This window comes from Aptenodytes patagonicus, chromosome 3 (assembly GCF_965638725.1).
Source record: "Aptenodytes patagonicus chromosome 3, bAptPat1.pri.cur, whole genome shotgun sequence".
Classification (NCBI taxonomy): Eukaryota; Metazoa; Chordata; class Aves; order Sphenisciformes; family Spheniscidae; genus Aptenodytes; species Aptenodytes patagonicus.
This window is the reverse complement of record NC_134951.1, coordinates 1,283,524-1,305,133: the sequence shown is the minus strand read 5'-3', so window position 1 is coordinate 1,305,133 and position 21,610 is coordinate 1,283,524. Positions and strand designations below refer to the sequence as shown.

The following is a 21,610-nucleotide window of genomic DNA, read 5'->3' as shown; positions in this document are numbered from 1 at the left end:
AAATCATCTTGGCTCACCAAGAGCCAGAGTAAAATGAGCAGGGGAGAAGGCAGCTGGGATGGCTGGCTCAGCTCAAGTTGGACATGGCCAGCGACTGATGATGTGGCTTGTGTAGTGCAGGCTGTGCAGAGGAAGAGGTTTGAGCCCTTTCTTTCATTTTTTATTACCTCCTGAGGCAGGCTGGATGTTTGGCTCCTAAGGGACATGACACTTTGCTGGCTTTCAAACTCTTTCCTTTTTGTAACGCTAGAAATTCAGATCCTCTGCCTGGAGGTCTGGAGGAGTTTGTCTTTGGGTGCTTTCAAGAGGAGACCTTCCTTCTCTGGACTGATCCCCACCAAACTCATTTTGCATCACCAGGAAAACACAGTTCATGGAGATCTCCGGCAGCAACAGGACAATTCCCACCGCCCAGCTTTGCCTGCCTGTAACCTGGACACGGGGTTTAAGTCCAACAGTCAGCAGAGAAAGATCAGAACCTCCCACGAGCATTTTCTCCCCAGCTCAGATACATCTAAGGCATCTGGGACTGATTTCTCTCGAGCTGGGACAGTCCCTCCATTTGAGCCCAGAGAGCTCAGGGACTAATGGTGAACTGCAGGACAGCTACGAGTAGGTGGGATGGACCCTTCCCCAGGGAGAGAGGAAAATGAGCAATCATCAGTGCATTTTACACCCTGATTATTTTGAGCTGCATCAGGGCTTTTTGCCTTTTGGGGTTTTGTTTGTTTTTGTTTAACACATTTTTGATCATTGAGCAAAGTCTATTTTGGAGAAAGGGAGTCTCTGAAGATTCCTCAGCTTTATATTTAAGTTTTAAAAGCACACAGAGCATAGGTGGGCTTCCCACAAACCCCAACAAAGGCCAGATCTGATATCCCTGGGCAACTTGGGTGTCTGGGAAAGGGGAAAAAGGAAAAAAAGATAGCACTTCTGTTATTCTTTACGCAAAGACACAAATATGCCTGACCTGACACCTTTTTTTTTTACATCTAGGGTAGCTTTAAAATGATCTCTGGGAGGGATCTTGAGCCCAAAGTCCTCCTTGGAGGCAGCCTGAGACATTCAGAGATAGCCGCCTTGGCAGCTCTGCCTCCAGGGTGGAGCAAAGCCCTGCCGGGCAAGAGGTGGGCATGGAGAAGGCTTGTGCAGCCGAGCCACGCAGAGGGGATTGGTGAGCTTCTGCCCTGGACTTACCGCGGTCCAACCCCGGTCACAGCCCAACGGCGATGTGCCAAACACGACTCGGTTTGTCACGTGGAGGTCGGCTATGCGTTTCCTCTTTGCCCTGGCACGTCCCATCCCTCTCATCTTGCAGAGTTCACGCGTGCTGAGCGTTATGACTCAAAGCCTTCCCTGCTTCTTCAGACCTGGGTTGGTAAAATGACTCTTCATGGGTTACAGTCATTTCCATATAGTTTCTAGATTCATGCAACTGAAAACCCAAGCCCTACTTTGCCAAAAGGGGGTTGAAAAGTTGAAAAAAGTTATTTTTTTTCTAGCCATTGTAGCATTTTCTAGCATTATAATTTCTCTGTCTCCCAGCACATGAGGATGCATGTGCTGGGATATGCACCAGCGGCTAAGCTGTGGGCAGCTTGCCTGCAAGAAAGGTTTCTTTGCTCTGGGACCTTCTTACTTTGCACCAGCAACCCACAGCCGTGGCTGTCCTTTGGCTCTATGATGCCTTGCAACCAGGCAGGACTGGATGGGAGACCAGAGATGTGCGAGGGGTCCAAAAATGGGTGATGAGAAACCAGGGAGCTGCTCTGATGAGCAGCTGGGTGGGTCTGTTCGGGCTGTGAAGCTCATTGGGGTACCTGGGGGGAGAGGCAATGGCTTCTGGGAGCTCAGGCTGAAAAAGCAGAAAGTAAATGAGCTGAAAGGGAGTTGCTGTTGGATCCCTGTGGGTCTGACAGTATGTTTGGAAGCTGCAGTGCTTGCATTTATGTACGAACCAGTGTTTGGGCAATACCGATAAATGCAAACCGTTTCCTCTCGCGGCTGACGCGATGAGTGCCCTGGAGCTTGAACCAAAATGAAGAGCCTTTCTCACTGTCTAACCAAAATGCAGCTTCATCTGTAATCATCTGATTCTTTAAGCTAAAGCTTCCTAAATCACTTCCCTCCTAATTACCCGCTTTGCACCGAGCCTGTGCGGTAGGCAAGTCAGAGCTTACGCTTGCAAGTGTATGTAATTATTATTGTTTTGTTAACGTTTGGATAACCTGGTGAAATGTAGGACACGACAGCAGTTCCAGCTCAGCAGCCTCCAGATATTAAAAGTTGCTTCAGTGAATTAACTTTTTTTTCAGCAAACCCTTGCAAAAATTCTCATTAAATATAAATGGATTTTCTCTTCACCTTGGAAGACAAGTGGAATAGCATAATGAGTGCCAGTCAGCCCTGTCGTATTGAAATATATCCTGTCAGGTAACGAATTTGGGATGAGACTACAGATCTGGTTGCTAAAGTGGTAATTTGGGTATACTTAACACTTTTGCACGGTGTTTGACTTGGTGTCACGCAATATTTTGATTAAGAAATTAAAATTCTGCGAAAGTTTGACATGGCAGGTGCTGAAGGTGTTACGCACGTGAGCAGCGCTCGGGAGTGACTGCAGGCAGGTATTCGTCACTGAGGATGCCGGCAGCCGGCGGAGCCCTGCGGGGACCAGCCCTTGCCGTGCAGCAGTCTGCATTTCCTCGCGTGCAGGGAGCGGTTACGGCTAGCAGCACGGGCAAGGACGCCGAGCGTGGGAAAGCCGTGTCTAGGGAAGCTGGTACGGAGCTGCCGCAATTGCTTGGCAGCCGGGGAATGGTGTTGAAACACTGGCACAGGTTGCCCAGAGAGGTGGTGGATGCCCCATCCCTGGAAACATTCCAGGTCAGGCTGGACGGGGCTCTGAGCAACCTGCTCTAGTTGCAGATGTCCCTGCCCATGGCAGGGGGGTTGGACTAGATGACCTTTAGAGGTCCCTTCCCACCCAAACTATTCTATCCTATGATTCTATGAATAACAGCGTCATGTGCTTCAGTGCGGTCCAAAAAAAATATGTGTCTAGTTTCAGAGCCCACCGCTTCAGAAAGGTGCTGGAAAAGAGGGGCTGGTTAGAAAGGAGCAGCCAGAGTCATTAAAACCTACCCTGAAGTCATCAGCAGCTCTATCTGTTTGGCTCATCGGTAAGGAAAGGAAGAGGTGGCCTGATCACGGACCAAGAAGTGGGAATTTGGTGGCCATCGCTCTTGGAGCTGACAAATCCACAGGGGTTCATCATCTCAGCAGATTTTAGCTGCGTAGGGCTGAGCCGTGTGGTCATCTAAGCCCCATTGACAGTCCAAAAGATTAGCATCTCCCACGATCCCTTCTTTGAGCAGCCTGGGCATTGGTCGTGTCCCCGTGCTGCCTGGTTTGCATTGCAGAAGCTCATTAATTCAGGGCAGACTGTGCACTGGGCAGGCATTTAGGAAAACTGCTCTCCCTCCCCACCATGCCTCCAGGTTGGAGGCTGCGTCCCCCAGCTGTCCCCGAGGACCAGGAGCCCCCAGATCTCCTCAGCCCTCTTTACAGATTGAGCAAGGCAGTGCTCGGTGTGTAATCTGGGTTGTAGCCACGGAGCAGGAGTTTGGAGATGCTGCTTTGGGTTGGGGGGGTGTAACCAAATCCTTCGGTGTTTGCAGGTTGCAGTGCCAGGGGGTGGAAAGGCATCCTGGCAGGGGGACGGCAGCAGGAAGATGCAATGGCTGCTCCTGCCTGCCCACCCCCATGCAACATTCCTGGTTTTCTCTCAGAGGCTCTGGAGTGTGATGATGAGCACTGGAAGTTTGTTTAGGTGGGGAGCAGGCGAGGCTGGAGGGATGGGTTGTATAACGGTTCAGTGTGGAAATTCTTTTTTTTTCTATTTTTTTTTCCAGTTTTATATCAGATTACAATCCTAATTTCGATTCCACAGCTTTGATTTGGGTCTGACCCAGTTTCTCCATCTATCCTAGTGCCCTACACAGACATCACCAGGGTCCTTTTCTGTCCCAAGCCCCCAGCTGGGTTGGCCACGGCCAGGTGGGGAAGCTCTCCTCTCCAAACCGCTCTGGGGCTGCCCAGCCCCGGGCTAACCCCTGCCCCTGCATCCCTGCGATGGGTTGGGAACGGTGCGTTGGCCTGGCCAGCCCTAGCAGGCAGCATTCCAGTGTGGATGGGTGAGGGACAGTGCCCAGGCAGCACTTAATTCCCTAATTTAGATGGAGCCAACGACTCCAAGTGGTTCAGGAGCAGGAGACCGGCTCTCCCTGAGGTCTTTACTAAGTGCAGGTTGGATCCTCCCTTGGGCAGCTGAGCCTTCATTCCAATCTCCTGGGCTCTTGCAGGCCTGGCAATGGGTTAAAAGCAGTGGCATCCCTCTGCTTTCCCCACCCTACCTTGCGAGGGGTGTCTGGAGGTGGGGACCAAACCAGGACAGAGATGCCATGATTTGCCTTTTGTCACTTCCCAGGATCTGATGATGGATGGATGGAGATGCCAACCCCCCCCCAACAGAGGCTCTCCCTGGCTGCAGAACTTGCCCAGGGAGCAAACAACATCCAAGGGCTGAGCTAGCAGGGAAGGGGGGGACAGGACTTCATGGGCCGGAGGATGCTCTTAGCAAAGCCAGATGCACATCTTGGCCTCAGAGCCCTTGCTTGGACAGAGTGGGCACTTCAGTGCTGGCAACGCCTGGTGGGGTTCACCGTCACCCCCAGCCACTGTCTCTCCTGAACTGCACCAGGCACACAGACAGCTTCATCGAAAGGTGGCATGTGCCACGCGGGCAAAGAGCAAAGCATGGCATGTCGTTCGTGGGGTGTGCAGCAGTCCCAGACTGCCCTGAGCCAGGGCTTTGAGCAAGCCCTGAGCAACGAACCAGCCAGGCTGGGTTTGAAACAAGAGATGTTCCTACAGTCTGATAAAATTACGAGTGACCCAGAAAAACTCCCTCTCTTTCCATCAGCAGAAATGCCAGGGAGGGAAGCAGGGCACTTGATGAATTATGAAACACTTGGAAATGAAAGGCTGTGTAGACAAGTACTGAATATTTCATTCCCTCTTGCTTGGCTCCCGCCTGCCAGGGGAGGTGGGTTGGGAGGGGTCCGGGGAAGGAGCACGTTATCCCAAACCTAACACAGCTGCATCTTCCCGATAATTCACACTCTTGCAGACAAGCTAGCCCGAGGTCTGCAAGTGGAGTTGGGGAGTCCAGAAGCACATAAGTCAGGCTGAAAGGATTGCAAAGACTTGCTAAGAGGGTGGTGAAAGGACCTACATCTCACCATCTTCTCAGGAGATGAGAGCATCTGCTCTTTGCCTGTTGTCATCATCCAGATATTGCAGCTGGGGAAAAGCTGCCACGGGGCTAGGACTGGCTCTGACATACCTGCTTTTATCCGCTCCCGCGGTGGTAGCAACAGCCTGCAATTCCGAGCACTCATAGGCATCGTGCGCTTTCGACTGTAGCTCAGCTGGGGAGAGCATCGATGTGCTGGAGACGGGCGTGATGTTGCTCCAGCCTCTGGGCTTCTCTCGGGTGACCTTGCCCCAGGCAGAGGCAGCACCGCAGCAGGTCACAGAAGCAGGAGGTGTCGGGAAAGTCTGTTTGGGGGGGTCAGGAGGGACCCCTGGCTCTCTGCTGCAGCTGGGGCACGTGCTCTCCTGCTGGGTCCTTCTGCCTGGGACATCCCCACCGTCCTGTTCTCATGTGGAGATGTCGCCTGAGTCTGCGGTCTCCCCCATCAGCCCCAGCTCCCCCCGTCCCACAACCACGCTCCTGAGCAAGCACGGGAGGGCTGCGCACGAAACGCCTCTTGGAGATGTTTGCACCCTGTTGACTCCTGGGGTTTTTTTCCCCACTCTTTTTGCTATTTGCTTTGACAGGGCCAGATCCAGATGCTCTCAGGGAGAACCACCATACGGGTGTGTGGCTGCTACCACGCCGTAAAGCCTTGAGCACACAAACTGCCGCAGCTCTCATACCCCTCCCGGCAAACCCACAACAGCTACGCTGGAGAAACCCCCCAGTTACTCCTGTTTCTAAGGTGGCGCTGGTATTAGGACATGACATGTTGTGAGATGGGCTGAACCGTGGCCAGACCTGCCAGCTGTGGGGGGCTTCGTTAACTGTAAAGCACCAGGGAAATACATCTGCATTGTTGCTGCTATGAAGCAGAGCCACGCTCTTTCAGACCAGCCTCCCCTGTGCCCTGTCCCACCACCACCAGCAAGGGGGTTTAGAGGAACCAGGAGAGACCCTCGTTCCGCCAGCGTATCCTCTAGAATACCTTTAGGTATTTCCCATGGAATGGAGTTCCCTGGAGGCACCAATTCATAGAATCATAGAATCATTTAGGTTGGAAAAGACCTCTAAGATCATCAAGTCCAACCGTTAACCCAGCACTGCCAAGTCCACCACTAAACCATGTCCCTAAGCGCCGCATCTACACGTCTTTTAAATACCTCCAGGGATGGGGACTCCACCACTTCCCTGGGCAGCCTGGTCCAATGTTTCACCACTCTTTCAGTAAAGACATTTTTCTTCACGTCCAACCTAAACCTCCCCTGGTGCAACTTGAGGCCATTTCCTCTCGTCCTATCGCTTGTTCCTTGGGAGAAGAGACTGACCCCCACCTCGCTACAACCTCCTTTCAGGGGGTTGTAGAGAGCGATGAGGTCTCCCCTCAGCCTCCTTTTCTCCAGGCTGAACAACCCCAGTTCCCTCAGCCGCTCCTCATCAGACTTGTTCTCCAGACCCCTCACCAGCCTCGTTGCCCTTCTCTGGACACGCTCCAGCACCTCGACGTCCTTCTTGTAGTGAGGGGCCCAAAACTGAACACAGTATTCGAGGTGCGGCCTCACCAGGGCCGAGTACAGGGGCACGATCACCTCCCTACTCCTGCTGGCCACACTATTTCTGATACAGGCCAGGATGCCATTGGCCTTCTTGGCCGCCTGGGCACACTGCCGGCTCGTGTTCAGCCGGCTGTTGACCAGCACCCCCGGGTCCTTTTCCGACAGGCAGCTTTCCAGCCACTCTTCCCCAAGCCAGTAGCGCTGCATGGGGTTGTTGTGGCCCAAGTGCAGGACCCGGCACTTGGCCTTGTTGAACCTCATACAGTTGGCCTGGGCCCATCGATCCAGCCTGTCCAGGTCCCTCTGCAGAGCCTTCCTACCCTCCAGCAGATCAACACTCCCACCCAACTTGGTGTCGTCTGCAAACTGACTGAGGGTGCACTTGATCCCCTCATCCAGATCATTGATAAAGATATTGAACAAGACCAGCCCCAAAACTGAGCCCTGGGGAACACCGCTCGTGACCGGCCGCCAACTGGATTGAACTCCATTCACCACAACTCTCTGGGCCCGGCCGTCCAGCCAGTTTTTTACCCAGCGAAGCGTACACCCGTCCAAGCCATGAGCCGCCAGTTTCTGCAGGAGAATGCTGTGGGAAACGGTGTCAAAGGCCTTACTGAAGTCCAGGTAGACACATCCACAGCCTTTCCCTCATCCACTAGGTGGGTCACCTGGTCATAGAAGGAGATCAGGTTGGTCAAGCAGGACCTGCCTTTCATCAACCCATGCTGACTGGGCCTGATCGCCTGGTTGTCCTGTATGTGCTACATGATGGCACTCAAGATGATCTGCTCCATAACCTTCCCCGGCACCGAGGTCAGGCTGACAGGCCTGTCATTCCCTGGATCCTCCTTCCGTCCCTTCTTGTAGATGGGCGTCACATTTGCTAACCTCCAGTCAACTGGGACCTCCCAGGTTAGCCAGGACTGCTGATAAATGATGGAAAGTGGCTTGATGAGCACATCCACCAGCTCCCTCTGTACCCATGGGTGGATCCCATCCGGCCGCATAGACTTGTGTGTGTCTAAGTGGTGGAGCAGGTCGCTAACCATTTCCCCTTGGATTATGGGGGCTTCATTCTGCTCCCCGTCCCTCTCTTCCAGCTCAGGGGGCTGGGTACCTGCAGAACAACTGGTCTCACTATTAAAGACTGAGGCAAAGAAGGCATTAAGTACCTCAGCCTTTCCCTTACCCTTTGTCACTATGTTTCCCCCCACATCCAATAAAGGATGGAGATTCTCCTTTGCCCTCCTGTTGTTGCTAATTTATTTATAGAAACATTTTTAATTGTCTTTTACGGCAGTAGGCACATTAAGTTCTAGTTGGGCTTTGGCCCTTCTAATTTTCTCCCTGCATAACCTCACCACATCCTTTCAGTCCTCCTGAGTGGCCTGCCCCTTCTTCCAAAGGTCATAAACTCTCCTTTTTTTCCTGAGCGCCAGCCAAGCTCTCTGTTCAGCCAGGCCGGTCTTCTTCCCCGCTGGCTCGTCTTTCGGCACATGGGGACAGCCTGCTCCTGCGCCTTGAAGCTTTCCTTCTTGAAGAATGTCCAGCCTTCCTGGGCTCCTTTGCCCTTCAGGACTGCCTCCCAAGGAACTCTGTCAACCAGGCTCCTAAACAGGCCAAAGTCTGCCCTCTGGAAGTCCAAGGCAGCAGTTCTGCTGACCCCGCTCCTTGCTTCTCTGAGAATCGAAAACTCTATCGTTTTGTGATCGCTGTGCCCAAGACATCCTCCAACCGCCACATCACCCACAAGTCCTTCTCTGTTCACAAGCAGTTCATTGCAAAGTCTTGTCATGACTCATTTAAGACTTCAGTTGCTTTCTCGGTGGGGTCAACACCACCAGCCATCAGCTGAAACTACCACCACCACCATAAATGAAACCTCAACCGACTAGTGCCTGGAGCATGCAACCTGCAGGGAGAGGTGGAGGGAGCAGGGCTTGGTTGGTCTGGTGGAGAGGAGACCAAGGGATCACCTAACAGCAGCCTGCAGCTACTTGAAGGGGTGTTACAGAGATAACAGTAGTGACAGATGAAACAACAAGGAGCAACAGGCACAGACTGTGGCTTGGGAGGTTCAGGTTGGATATCAGGAAAATAATCTTCCCAAGGAGGGTGGTGCAGCCTTAACAAGTCAGCAAAGAGGTGGGGGATCTCCATCCATGGAGGTTTTTGAGGCTTGGATAGATGAAGCCATGGCCAAACTCATCTAGAGTTGGTGATGGTCTTGCTCAGTGCAGGAGGTCCCTTCCACACAACAGGTCTGGGATTCGGACATACTGGCCCTTGACCAAAAGGCTCTGAGCCCTGCTGCAAGATCCCTCGGGAAACATTTCAGCCCCGCGCTGATGTGTTGCTAAAGCAGCAGCTGTGAGCACTGGGCTGCAGGGGATTTCGGATGGGAAACCAAGAGACGTTCAGGGGGCGAGAAGTGGGTACAGGCACATTCCTACCCCCTGCAATTGCAAAATAAGGCAAGGCAGCTTGAAACCATTTTAGAGAAGCCTCTGCAGCTTAAATAGAAAGCAGAAATCCCCAAGCTGCGGTACTGCAGTCTGACTGTTGTTCACCCTCCATCAGCCTGGGGATACTGAAGTGGAAGGTGGATTGCAGTCTCGTGTAAGTCAGCTTTTCTAGAGCATTAAATTGATCAGGAAAATTCAGTTATCTGTCTGAACCTGGTGAACAACACTTCTGGTGTCAGACAGATGCTTGGTTTATGGTAGCTAAGCAAGCTACCACATAACAGCCGAGCTTTGAAGACTCTCCATATACTCATATAGCCCACCGCACAGACAAGCGAAAGCCTAGCTCTTCTTCGGTCCCGTAGACATCATACCGTGTCCCTCGGCAAAGGAGCACACCTCGTCTTGAAACCATGGCTCTTCCCTGAGGGTAACTCGGTAAACCAGAGTTGTTGGGAGGGAGCCTGAGCCCAGGGTAAGTTCTCTGGAGGTCAGGCTGGTTCCAGCTCACTTTGCATTTCCCGTCACAGCAGTAAGGACTTTTCCCATGGCTGAGAGGTGTTCCCACTTACAGACACATCTGCCGTCGCTGTGTCCGTGCAAGAAGCTTTCTGTTCCTTCATCAGGCCACTCTGGAGCAATATGGATCTGTGAGCCGAAGGTACCTGGGTCCACCTTGATCTAAGAGGAGCAGAGGAGCTACCACCACACCTTAGAGCTGCATGGCATTTCCAAGGGGCTGCATTTTTATGATGCGCTGTCAGCAAACAGGTTAAATAATACCGACACCTACAAACACATATAAGAGCAAGAACTGCGCAGCGCGTTACCAGCTGAGCCTAGCAACCTTCACAGACGAATCTAACTCGTAAGCCACTGCACTAAAATAACTTGATTTTAGAGCTCAACCCACAAGACCATCCCTCCAAACTGAACTGCTGAAATCAAATCCAGCCATGAGCAGAGGACAGCCCTCCAGAGCCCTGCAACAGAGTCTGTGCTCAAATCCTGAGAAATAAAGCGCAGGCTTCTCTCAAGAAAGCCTTTCCAAAACAAGAGAGCTGCTGCTCTTGCAAACAGCAAATAGCATTATTTCACAAACCCTGAAATCCAGGCTGATACGGCAGCCTTTTCCCCCAGTAAGCCCATCTCAGAGAAGAAGCAGGTCTTCATGGGAGGCGATGACGCATTATTCATTGTGCACGAAGCAATACGAAGCACACAAAGAAAAGGTGTTCATGCTCAGTGCCCTGCGTGGCACCTTGGAGATAGAGTCAAAGGAGCTCAATGCTGGGATCCGCCCGTGCACAGCACGTGGGAGCTGAGGAGGGGAGGTGAAAGTCCTGCAGGGAAGGGCCCCATCCTGCACAGCACACCGGGGCAGGTCTGCCACGTCTCTCCTTTGCTCCTGGCGCATCAAGCACCCCCAGCAAGCTACAGCAGGACCCATCAGAGGTTTGCTGGAAAACAGGACCTCCCTGCTGCTGCTGCAAGCCAGACAGAGCTAGAAAAGTGGATGAGCAACAGTAAGGTCATTTTTCTGTTTTCCTCAGGTAGTTTATTACTATAAATGAGTGGTGCACAGTGGGATAACTACACAGCACAGTTTGAATTCTTTGGTCAGAGAAATGCCCACGGCAGTACCGTCTGATCCCCACGCACGCAGGTGTGTGCACAAAGGGACACAGGGACCCGTGCAAAGAAAGGCCATTCCCCATGGGAGGGGAAAGAAAAGAGGGTTGGCAGAGGCAGGACCCAGGCAAATCAAGCCCCAAAGCCAGTGAAGACCCCAGGGAGCTGAGCAGGGCTGAGCAGACCCTGCTTTTCCATCCAGCGTTGTGCTGCATTTCAGAGGGTGCTTCAAAGCATGAGGGGGTGGCTTGAGAGTTGGGAAAGACAAACCCCATCCTCAGCTCTGCCGCAGACTGGCCTGGGGCAAATCTGCTAACGCTGCTTCTACCTTGGGTCTCCAGGCTGCCGATGCAGGCACAGCATCGGGTGCTTGGGTTACACAGGGGCAGGGGCAGGAGAGGGGCCCTCAGTATCCCACCGCACAGTGCGGGGAGTTCTCGTCTCCCTCTCTGAAATCATGTCTCGATAAATCAGCATCTCAGTAAGTGATGCCTTAAGGTTTGCAAGGAAGTAGTTTAATCAGCAGCAGCTTTCTCGCAGGCCCCAGCCGACAGCGCACTGCAGACATATTCCTGGTGTGCCACGTAATATCTTCGCTGTCATCTGGGATCGCGGCGCTGGACGTGCAAGGCAGATGGTGTAAGGCAGCTCTGCATTCACTGTTTCAGGGCTTTTTCCATGTCGGGAGTCACTTGTTGATTCATAGCTGGCTCTTCTCAGGCTGGGAAGGACCCTCTGGTGCAACAGCAGAACATGAAGAATATAAAGCCACAGCTCTTTGACAAGCCATGAGTTGGCAAATAAGTAATGACTTTTATTAGAGAGCTCCAGGCTCCTCCGCTCTCTGTGGTATCTATTTGGACCTGTAATTTAACAAACGTGGCTGCTTTTAGTGCACACGGTGCTGCGCTCCCTGGCTGCGAGAGCAGCAGGCTGCAGCGAGCCCAGGCAAGAGCCACTAAGAGCAATTAGATGCCTTCATCCTGCTCATCTCGGGGGAGTTTAGGTGGTGATCAGATGCTCGTGGGAGAAATGGCCGTGCTGATTGGAAGGTGTTATACGCCCTCACCTCAGCTTTCATCTCAGCCCGTGGTGGGAGTCAGCACGTGCAGGTTGGGTGGGAGAGATGTGAGCCCTCCCCGTCTGTTCCTGCGCAGAGTCAGGCAGACTGCTCGGGGCAGCAGTGGGGTTGGGGAAACCAGCTGGTTTTCCACTGAAGGAAAGATGGGAGTGCTCTGCATCCAGCACAAGAGTGGGAACAACCTGGGAAGGAGGAAATAATGTGTTAAACCATCACTCCATGCCTGCTGCAAATGTCTCCCTTCAGCCCCAAGCCCTTTTGGCTCTGGGACACGTCGTCCTGGCTCAGGTGAGGCTGTCACCGACTCCATGAGGTGTGACAAATACACAGGGACTGAACTTTGGCGTGCAGCTTGCCCCACACACTACAGACCACAGCAATAATTATAGGACCAAGGATCGTAGGATCATATCAAAGGATCACAGGATAATTCAGACTGGAAGGCATTTCAGGAGATCTCTAGTCCAGTCTCATGCTCAAAGCTGGGTCTGTCTGACCTTACACCAGGTGGCTCTTGGCTTTTTCCAGTTGGGTCTTGAAAGCCCCCAGGATGTAGACAGCCTAATCTCCCTGGGTCCCTGCTGCATTGCTTGAAGATACCTAGCAGGCTGGGAGTGGCCTGGGACAAGGACACGAGCCTTCAGGCATCAGTTATGATTAGACCTCCCTTAGCAGAAGGGAGTCAGTCTTCTCCTCTGAGCAGCTTTCAGACTAGCATGCAGCACCTTCAGACTATGTCCATCCAAGTAAACTAACTGGCATGAGCGCCGTTCTCCAACCCTGGGCCAACCCAGCTGGGCTGGGCTGTTCAACTCATCCCACACACAACCAGGCACATCCGAACGGCTCCAGGGATGTCCTGCCCCAGGATAACCCCTCCTGGGTGGGTGGGTTGGGACCAGGCATGTTGACCTGGGACCTCCCCCATGGCCTGTGCTGACAATGTCCTAGTGCAGACGGGTGAGGGACAGTGCCCTGGTTCTTGCCTTGTTCAATTTACTAGTGCAGGCATAACTGCAGACATTCAGGATGGGAAAGGCCAGTTTAGATTCCCTTAGTTGCATCCCAGTGATACAAGACTGATGGTTCCCAAAGTCTCCTTCTCTTCTTATCCCAACAGCATCACCTTCAAATGGCTTCTCTCCTGGTTTCTCCTTTGCCCACCATCTCCACTGAGCTGGGGTCACTGGCTGCAGCTGCCAGAGTCCTTGGCCATGCTCTGATCCTGCACCTCATGTCTACCTCCTCCTAAGGCAAATGGGAAGCAAAAACAGCCACGCAAGCTCTAGGGATTTGGCCAGCGAAGCCCTTTCCCATTAAAAATGAATGGTGGTGAGTGGTCACCACAGCTCGCCTGACTTTTCTCTTCTTTGCTCCATAGGCTCATTGGCACTTTCCAGATGGTCCTGCAAAAGGTGGTGGAGGAAGGGCAGGTAGAGGTGACAGACACGCTCATAGACGACAATAATTCAGCCATTCAGGTAGGTCATGAGGAGTAAGCGGCCACTGCTGCCCTTCAGTCATCGGTCCATCTGTCCGTATTTCTGCTGACTCTGGGGGAACAGAGAAGTCTGTGTTACGCACCTGAATCCCCAAATCCTTGACCTTCATCCCATTATTCTTGGTCTTAAGGACTAAGGCAGCCGGGACTGTCCTGAGGGTGCACAGCAAAGGCTGGCTGTTCTGCATGCTCTCCTCCTGCACCTGAGCAATCCCACGCTGGCTCTGCCCCCGCCGTCGGTGTCTCAGCTTTAATCCATACCGGTAGTACTGGGCGCTTGAAATGCTCGACTTTCACAGTATTTGTCTCTGACCTCAGCGCTGCTTTTATCTGACCCCTGTAGCACATGAGGAATACCTCGTGCAGCAGCTGGCCTGGAGTCCCACTCTCTATACCCCTCTGGGGAAAATAAGGATAAGACATACCAGCCGGTCTGGGTCTGCGCCCCTCATCCAGAGCCCCCGATGCCAAGGAAAAGGCTCCCTGTCTGCAGAGCAGCTGCTGCGTAACTCGGTGCATTTCCATCTGGTTAACGCATCTCATGGGAGCTGTTTCCCATGGAGACTGAGTTTTATAACACGCTAGGAAATACAGCTACTTCTGATCTTCTTGGGTATCAAAACCCTGGTGTTTTAATTAAAAAATAAAAACTCAGCTTCCCCCCTCTCCTCTTTTCTTATTGCTTTGTAAGCTGCTTCCTACACTCAGCATAAAGGAAAAGTGCAATTGCACGTAACCCTCTGTGCTAACAACAAGCAATTAGCAACGAAAAGGCGAGTGGTTTCATTAGGAGGAGACAGGAGGTAACTTCTCCTGTGGGGGCAGAGGGAATGAAACCATTAAAAGTACAAAGGATACAGTCCTGAGGAGGGAGGAAAAATGGAGGGGCTGCAGACCCAGGGTGCAAAAATAATTTCAGGGTTGGAGAAAACAGCTCCTGCTGTTCTCTTGGTTTATCAGACTGAGAAGTTGCCTGATTAAAGTCCATGGGACCCTCCAAAGGAAGAAAACCCCATATTTTTAAGACCCTTCAGTGTCACAGGGGGGAGGGAGGAAAATCAATGGATGAAAATTAAATACAGGCAACTTCTTGATGTCAAAAATGATGACATTTCTAGAATGAACTAACCTAGGACTGAGGAGGTACCTGCACTGCCTGGTGTCTTGCAGCCTGGCCAGGAGCTTGGTATAGCTGCGCAGTAGGTCAAAGCAAATGGTCTGCTACCCTTTGCCTCTTTATAAGCCGTGTGCTTCTAACTGGAGGCACTTGGAGGAGAAACAACCTTTCCCAGCCCGTGCCTGATGTGCTGGATAACCTGTGCTCATCACCTCCCCTCAGAGGACCTCATGTCTACGTCTCCTCTGTGTCACGGCAGCTCTGCTGGAGTTGTTTTAGTTGGTATCCACAGAGTGCTCTGGAAGACATAAATACTGACTGTCTATTGCGACAAAATGGGGGCAGCCTGGGCAAGGCAGATTTTACAGGAGTACAGATCTCCCTTGGATAAGACAAGAAATCACCCCATGTCCTGCACGCCGCAAGCCGTACGGATGCACATGCACAAATCCTGCATTTCTAGTGCTTGCTGTGAGCAGAAATGCCACGTCCCTCTATTTCCCCTGCATTTCTGGGGCATCGTCTTAGCCCCGGGTCACCCCTGTTCAAAAGAGAGCTGGGAGGTGAGGGTATGTGTTTGCATTTTGGGCTTTCAGCAGGATTTCGGATCCCTTCTCCCATGCAGTATCCGTTGCAACTTTAGGGGCGCAGAGACAACTCAGCTTCATAAATTGTCTCTCCAAACTGCCAGCTCCCAGCCTTTGCTCCAGCAAGAGGATAAATTTGGACTGAGGGAGCCTCAAGAAGAGAGAATCCAGAGGGCAACGCCTGGGACATTTTGCATGGAGAAATATAGAAATAATTAATATTAAATCTGGAATAGCTCCTGATGGGCAGCAGAGTCAGCCCTTCTAGAGAGGTGACCCACTTTCTCCCGGACTCGAAAGATGCTCTTTCTTTTAGTAGGCATAGGAGTGGACCACGGGCAGTGAGGGCTGTTGCAGGAGGAGAAGGGGACTGAAAAATGATCAGAGATGTCGAGGAGGCAGAGGTGGGCAGGTGTGGAAAGCCACTGCCCACCGGCTGAGACAGGATAACCGGCCAGCTGCACTCCTCATCCTTTGAGATGCAAGAAAAGAAGGTTTTGCTTGGAAGCAACATGTTCCTCACATTGAGCAAACTCGAAGACAAATCATGCACAAGGGTTGCAAAAATCACCTCCAGAATTAGGCAAGAAAGCAATCGCCATCTGTCCCCTCTCTGCAAACCTCGCCTCTCTCAGCTCCTTAAAACCTGTGATTTTAAAGGCATGTTTCCTCTGCAAAGGCACCTGAGGACGTTCTGGCATTGCGTCACCTCCAGAAGGGCTGCTGGCAAGCATGGCACAGATGCTCAGGGTGCTGTAATGCAGCGCAGCTCCGTTTCTGCAAGATGCTGGGCTGGCACCAGGGATCCCTCCCGCAGATTGTGCTCCCCGAGGTCCTACCCCAGCGCAACCATCCCACCTCCAACCAACCCACCCGGGGGTGGCCACACTGCGGACACGTCGCTGTGAAGCAGGGCCGGCTCCGAACATCAGCCCCCAGCTCTGGATGAAGGGAGAGACACATCTTCACAGCCGTCATGTCTTGGACAGCACTTTCCAGGCATACCTTCACCTTTCCGTAATCAAATGCAAAGGAAGGGTTGAAAATTGTTTTCCTTTTTCTGTGCTAACTGCAAAATGTCACTGGCAGCTTCCAGCCAGCCCTAATAACATTATCGACTTGCTTTCGCAAAGATATTAAAAGAGCCAGGAATTGTAAAGCCAGGAGGGATATTATGATCGTGTCGTCTGGCTTCCTACGGGAGAGGATCTGGGACATCTCAGAATTTGTTATTATCTCAAGTGGTGAAAAAAAAAACAACAAATAAAAATTATTTTAAAATGTCGAGTGACAGAGCAATCCCAGCCCTTCAGTGAATCATTCTGCTCCTTGATTTTCTTTACTGTTAAATTGAGAGTTTTGTTTCCAGTGTGAATTTCTCTTGGTTTTAGCTTACACCTACTAATTTCCTTTCAAACAAGTGATGATTTTATTCAGCCCAAACCAAAATCTTTCGGTTTGTTACACCCATAATTTTTCATTTCTTTTAAAGGATTTTTAAACCTTTAAATATAGTTTAAAAATGAGATTTCAAAATCAAATGTTTCACAATACCATTGAGGTGGTTTGAAAAATCTGAAAAACTAATGTTTCAACATGGATCTTTGTCTCTCCTCTGCATTTGCTTTTTTAAACAATCCAGAACAGCTTGGTGAGGTCAGCACAGGGTGGCAAATCCTTTTGATTGACTCAAATTTGTATTTTGCCATACGAAAAATAAAATCAGTCAAAACCTTCCACGGAGCTCTGTTTCCAGCTGGGTTGGAGTCGCCCCTTAACTGTCATTTGCTAAATGCACAGAATCTTTCCAGGCCATATCTCGTATTTTCCAGCCTTTTATCATCCCTTTGACAAGCTGCGGCTGGAGCAAGTCAGGATGCTGTACCTCCTCTTCAACACGTAGATGAAAAAAGGAAGATTTTGTAATAAATTTTCCCACTCACTGTTTGCCTCTTCATTTTGTCCTTGTGTCTAAAATCGATTGCCTTTGCATTGAATATAATTTATAATTTCTCCGTGGAAGCTGAATGGAGGTGGAGAATGGTTTTTACTTTTGTTTTGATCTTTGTAGCAGCTGTTTGCCTTTCAAAATAGGTATGTTTTTAGCGGAGATATTTTTCTGGCTGCTTTGTCCAAAGCTGTGGTTTTAGAAGGACTTTGGACATCAGGGCAAAGGTAGTGCCGGCAGTTCTTTGCAGCAAGATGAACTTCCACATGTTTGATTAGGTTTTAAATCCAGAGAAGGATTTTTGGGGGAAAAATGTTTGGGAGCTCCAATCCTGAATTTGCTGCCGCAGCCTGGTGCAATCTTGGGTGGGTAAGTGGGGGGATGACCACGTAGAAGAGGGAGAGGGCCTTACTCTTACTTGGTTTAACCAGAAGAAGCTTTAGATCAAGCTTGGACAGACCCAGTGCCAGGTCCCTTTCTGCCCCCGAGCCCCAGCCGGGCTGGTCATGGCCAGACTGGGAGACCCCCCTCCCCAAACCAGGATCTATCCAAACCTCCCCAGGGATGCCCATCCCTTGCCAAACCCTGCCCTGCCTGAGGATGGGATGGGGCCAGGCAGGAGCAAGGCACCATGCATCCGTGGGGCTTGGCAGCCCAGCACTCAACAGCAGGGCACAAATTCTTAACAAGTTGATGCACCACAGAGAAAAACCCACCAACGTGACATGGCTTCACCTGCTCATGGTGCCTTCAGCTGCTCAAAGGGTTTGTCTGCTTGTGCAGGGCTTTTGGTGTCTCTCATATCTGATGTAGCTGGTCTGGCACGCACCAGCGACTCCAAGTGAATCAGGCCCCTGAGCAGGAGGGAGGCTGCAGCACCATGCCTGAGCTGGGTCGGACCACCTCCTGAAGCCAAAGACCTGCTCTCCAACTGTCTCATGCACTAGGAAAGAAGATACTTCGGGGTCAGTAAGGCTCAGAGATCAAGCCAGCTGATGCAACAGCTCTTCCTGCCTTTCAGATTTTGCAGGACCTTCCTTCCTCCCTGTGCTGCCCTTGGGGGCTGATTGTGTCTTCCTTGTGTGTTGCAGACCAGCATCTCCATAGAGATCAGGTACCAGGCTCTGGACGGGACAGTGGGCACATGGAACGACAAGGAGTTCCTGGAGACCCCCAGCGTCCGCTCAGAGGGGGATGGCAGGTACCCCTTAGAGACAGACAGCCTCCTCTCCGGCCACCGGCAGGGCACGGACAGCTCTCCGGGCAAATCCAACCAGCAGTCCGCAGAGAGGAGCTTCAGAAGGTAATGTGATGCTCAGCGCTTGGAGATGTGTGATGGCAGCAGGGATGGGGAGGGCTTGGCTTGTCATGAAAGGGCAGCATTGCCCCAGTGCTCCTCTAAGGTGCATCACATCCCCTGGCCATCAGAAGACCCATTATCACATGGGTGATAATGATCACATTAGCTCAAGGTGAGGATGGGCTGTAAGTGTCCACCCACCGGTGCCAGCAGGTCCCTGGTGCTCCACCACGCCTGCCCAGCACAGAGCTGAGTCTTCCAGCAAGCGCTGAGGTTTGTAGCACGCAGCAGACGCTGGAGAGCAAATGTAATTAAGTGCAGATTCAGAGAGGATTAGGGGTCTGGCTGTTGGTCAGGCCTCATATTGGACGGGATTAGAGCCATGTGTGGGGTGTAGAGCCACATGTGCAGATGTGTGGGGTCTTGCATCTCGATGGAGCTTGCGGTGCCCCCCAGGCCTGAGCTGCCTTCAGGGCAGGAGGTGGAGGTGTGCCAAGGGGCGAGTGCAGCTGCAGCCAGGGGCAGAGGGAGGAGGGCGTGTCGGCCACAAAACCACACCAGTGTGGATGCTTCTGGGGTGGAAGGTGACAGTGACAGTGCCTCTGACCCGTGTCCGTGTGCTGGGGGGCATCATGGGTGTGCACATCCCATGGCAAGGCAGTTGGCACGGCGGAGGCTGGAGGAGAAAGCAGGGGACACTGTGGCACGGGTGGAGGGAATGAGCCCTGGCACCTCCCTTGCAGCATTAACCCTCAAACAGACAAGCACTTAGTCAAAGCTCCCTCCACGGCAGTCTGTCGGGACCTCAGTACCCCACCAGGCTTAAACGAAATCCCATACCGAAGGCAGTGCGCCCTGTTTGGATTATCTGAGGGACCCTTCACCCTGTGATGGCCGGTGGGGACACCTCCAGATCTTCTAAGGGATGCTGTTACCAGCTTTCATTTAAGGGTCCTTAGCATCACCCTTGTGTTTTTCTAAGCTCATGGGACCTGACACTGGATGGAAACAAGCCCAGGGACCGTATCCTTCCATTTCTTGACACAAAGCTGCTGTAACCAGTTGCAAACACAGCCTGGTGACTGGGATGGGTGGAGAGGGCTCAGGACTGGGGACGCTGCAGTTGGCTGTCCATTGGGATGAAGTGCAAGCTGGGACCAGTTCTGCCATGAGCTGTGGTTTATGGATGCTCAGGGCTCAGTCCTTGCTGGGTAGAACAGCCTGTTTACCACCTCATATACAGCCACGAGGCCAAGGCATGGATAGACACTGAGACCCCAGCGATGCTGGGCCAGATTCAGCCCACCCCATCACAGGCGCTTTGAACCCTGTGCTCAAATCCTCACCCAGCTCATCACGCAACAGGAGAGTTCTGCAAGTGTGAAACCACTTGTGTATAAATATATCGGGTTCACGGGCTGCTAAGCCAGATTTTCAGGCAGCTTTACATAGTTTATGTAGTTGTGTTGTCCATGGTAGTGACTTTGCCTGTTGGTCTCCACTCCAGTAGCTCTTGAGCCCATTGGCCTCTTTCAGTTGGAACAGTGGAGACATCAAAGTCCTGAACTTGCTAAAAGTCTTGTGGAAAGAGATAAACTGGTAGCAGAGGGAGACTCTATAAGTGGGACAGGCAGAGAGTGCAAGGCAGCCCAGGCAGAGCTGGGTCCTCAGGTCACCCACCACCCTCCTGGGATGAGCACAGCCCTTGTCCAAGGGCTGCAAAGTGCTGGTGGATCAAAGGACGGCCCTTGTGCTTCCAAATCCGCATGGGAGCCCAGCCTGGAGGCGTGAATCCAAACATACCCCTAGGGATGGGCTGCTTTTTTAACAGAGTTTACATCTCGGCACTGTTGCAGCCGTACATCCCCCGCGTTGGGTTTATGCGATTGTGTGCTTCAGTAGCGTTTGCTTTCTGTCTGGGTTTAGCACTTTACTGTGGCCATATAAGGGCAGAATTTCTTTTTCCCCACGGTGCGAGACTGAGGGAAGATATCTCCAGTCGCTCGCATCAATCCTAGGCAGTTAATTAACTATGTGAATTGGGCTGAAACCTGTGAATTTTCAAGCAAATTGGAAGTGCAGATTCGTTTCCCAGCTCAGCGGACCGTGATGTTGCTGAACAGGGAAGATGCTGAAGGATTTAAAAGGGAGGTGGCAGGGCAGCGTACCAGGCGCAGCCCGGCTTGCCGAGTGGGTTTCAGCCTGTCTGTCAGCCTCGTGTGTTGGGAAATCAGCGTCCTGCCTGCGCCACGCGGACTTTGGAGGCGCAGACAGCATGATGTGAATGTGACTTTACTCTCACCAGAGATGTCATTAACACCGCGTGGCTGATGCATCGCCTGCGGCAGGCGGTCGGATGAATTGAGGCTCTGGATTAGGTCTCCGGGGGCTGTAAAGTAAGTCTAAGATGACCAGCTCGGCTGGAGGTTGAGGACAGCCACATTTAGCCTGACAGATCCCACCCGGGGGCAGTTTTTAAGAGGAGGCGTGTGGTTTGCTGAGCACCCCTGCCCGGGTGCACAGAGACGCGTCGTGGCTGAAGGCTGCTGGGCTGTGCTGGCTGCATGCAGACAGTGCGGAGCAGAAGGGCTTTTTGAGGTTGGTTTGTACGTAGTTGGTGAAAAATCCTTCCTGTCGGAGAGCTGAAGTAAATGCAACAGTTTATAAACAGGCAGCAGGGCCATGTGGAGGTTAAATACCGCTGTGGCATCTGCAAATGTGCTGTGGCACTGATCCTTGCACTGCGTTTCCCCCACAGGTCGGCGCCTCTTAGCAGGTGGGAGGGTGGTTCTTGGTGGTCACGGTTTGGTGAAAGTCCCTTGATATTTGGCTTCAGTTCCTCCTTCAGATCCACGATGCTTTAGGAAAAAGTCCCTTTCTACATAGGGCTTATGCTGAGCGAGGCCGAGTGCTGCGGGTGGCCCAAAGGCCCCAGCACTGCCAAGAGAACCGCTGTAGCCCCTTCCCGTTGCTTCACAGCCCTGGCTCACAGGAGCAGGCTGTGCAATCAGGCGCTGTAAGCAAGCTAATACGCACCTGTTTTAAAGGAGAGAGAGGAGCATCCCTTAGCAGGCACGCCAAAAAAGCAAGGCACGCTGGT

General features: G+C 52.2%; 1 protein-coding gene across 7 annotated transcripts in view; it reads left to right on the top strand.

Moving 5' to 3' along the window:
• The window catches only part of OTOF (otoferlin), a 120,042-nt gene that overhangs the window by 29,988 nt on the left and 68,444 nt on the right, over nt 1–21,610 (top strand). For all 7 annotated transcript variants that reach the window (XM_076332488.1, XM_076332485.1, XM_076332487.1 and 4 more), the window contains 2 exons: nt 13,439–13,538; nt 18,302–18,513. In XM_076332488.1, the coding sequence (XP_076188603.1) occupies nt 13,439–13,538; nt 18,302–18,513 (312 nt within the window). The remainder of the gene's footprint in view (nt 1–13,438; nt 13,539–18,301; nt 18,514–21,610) is intronic.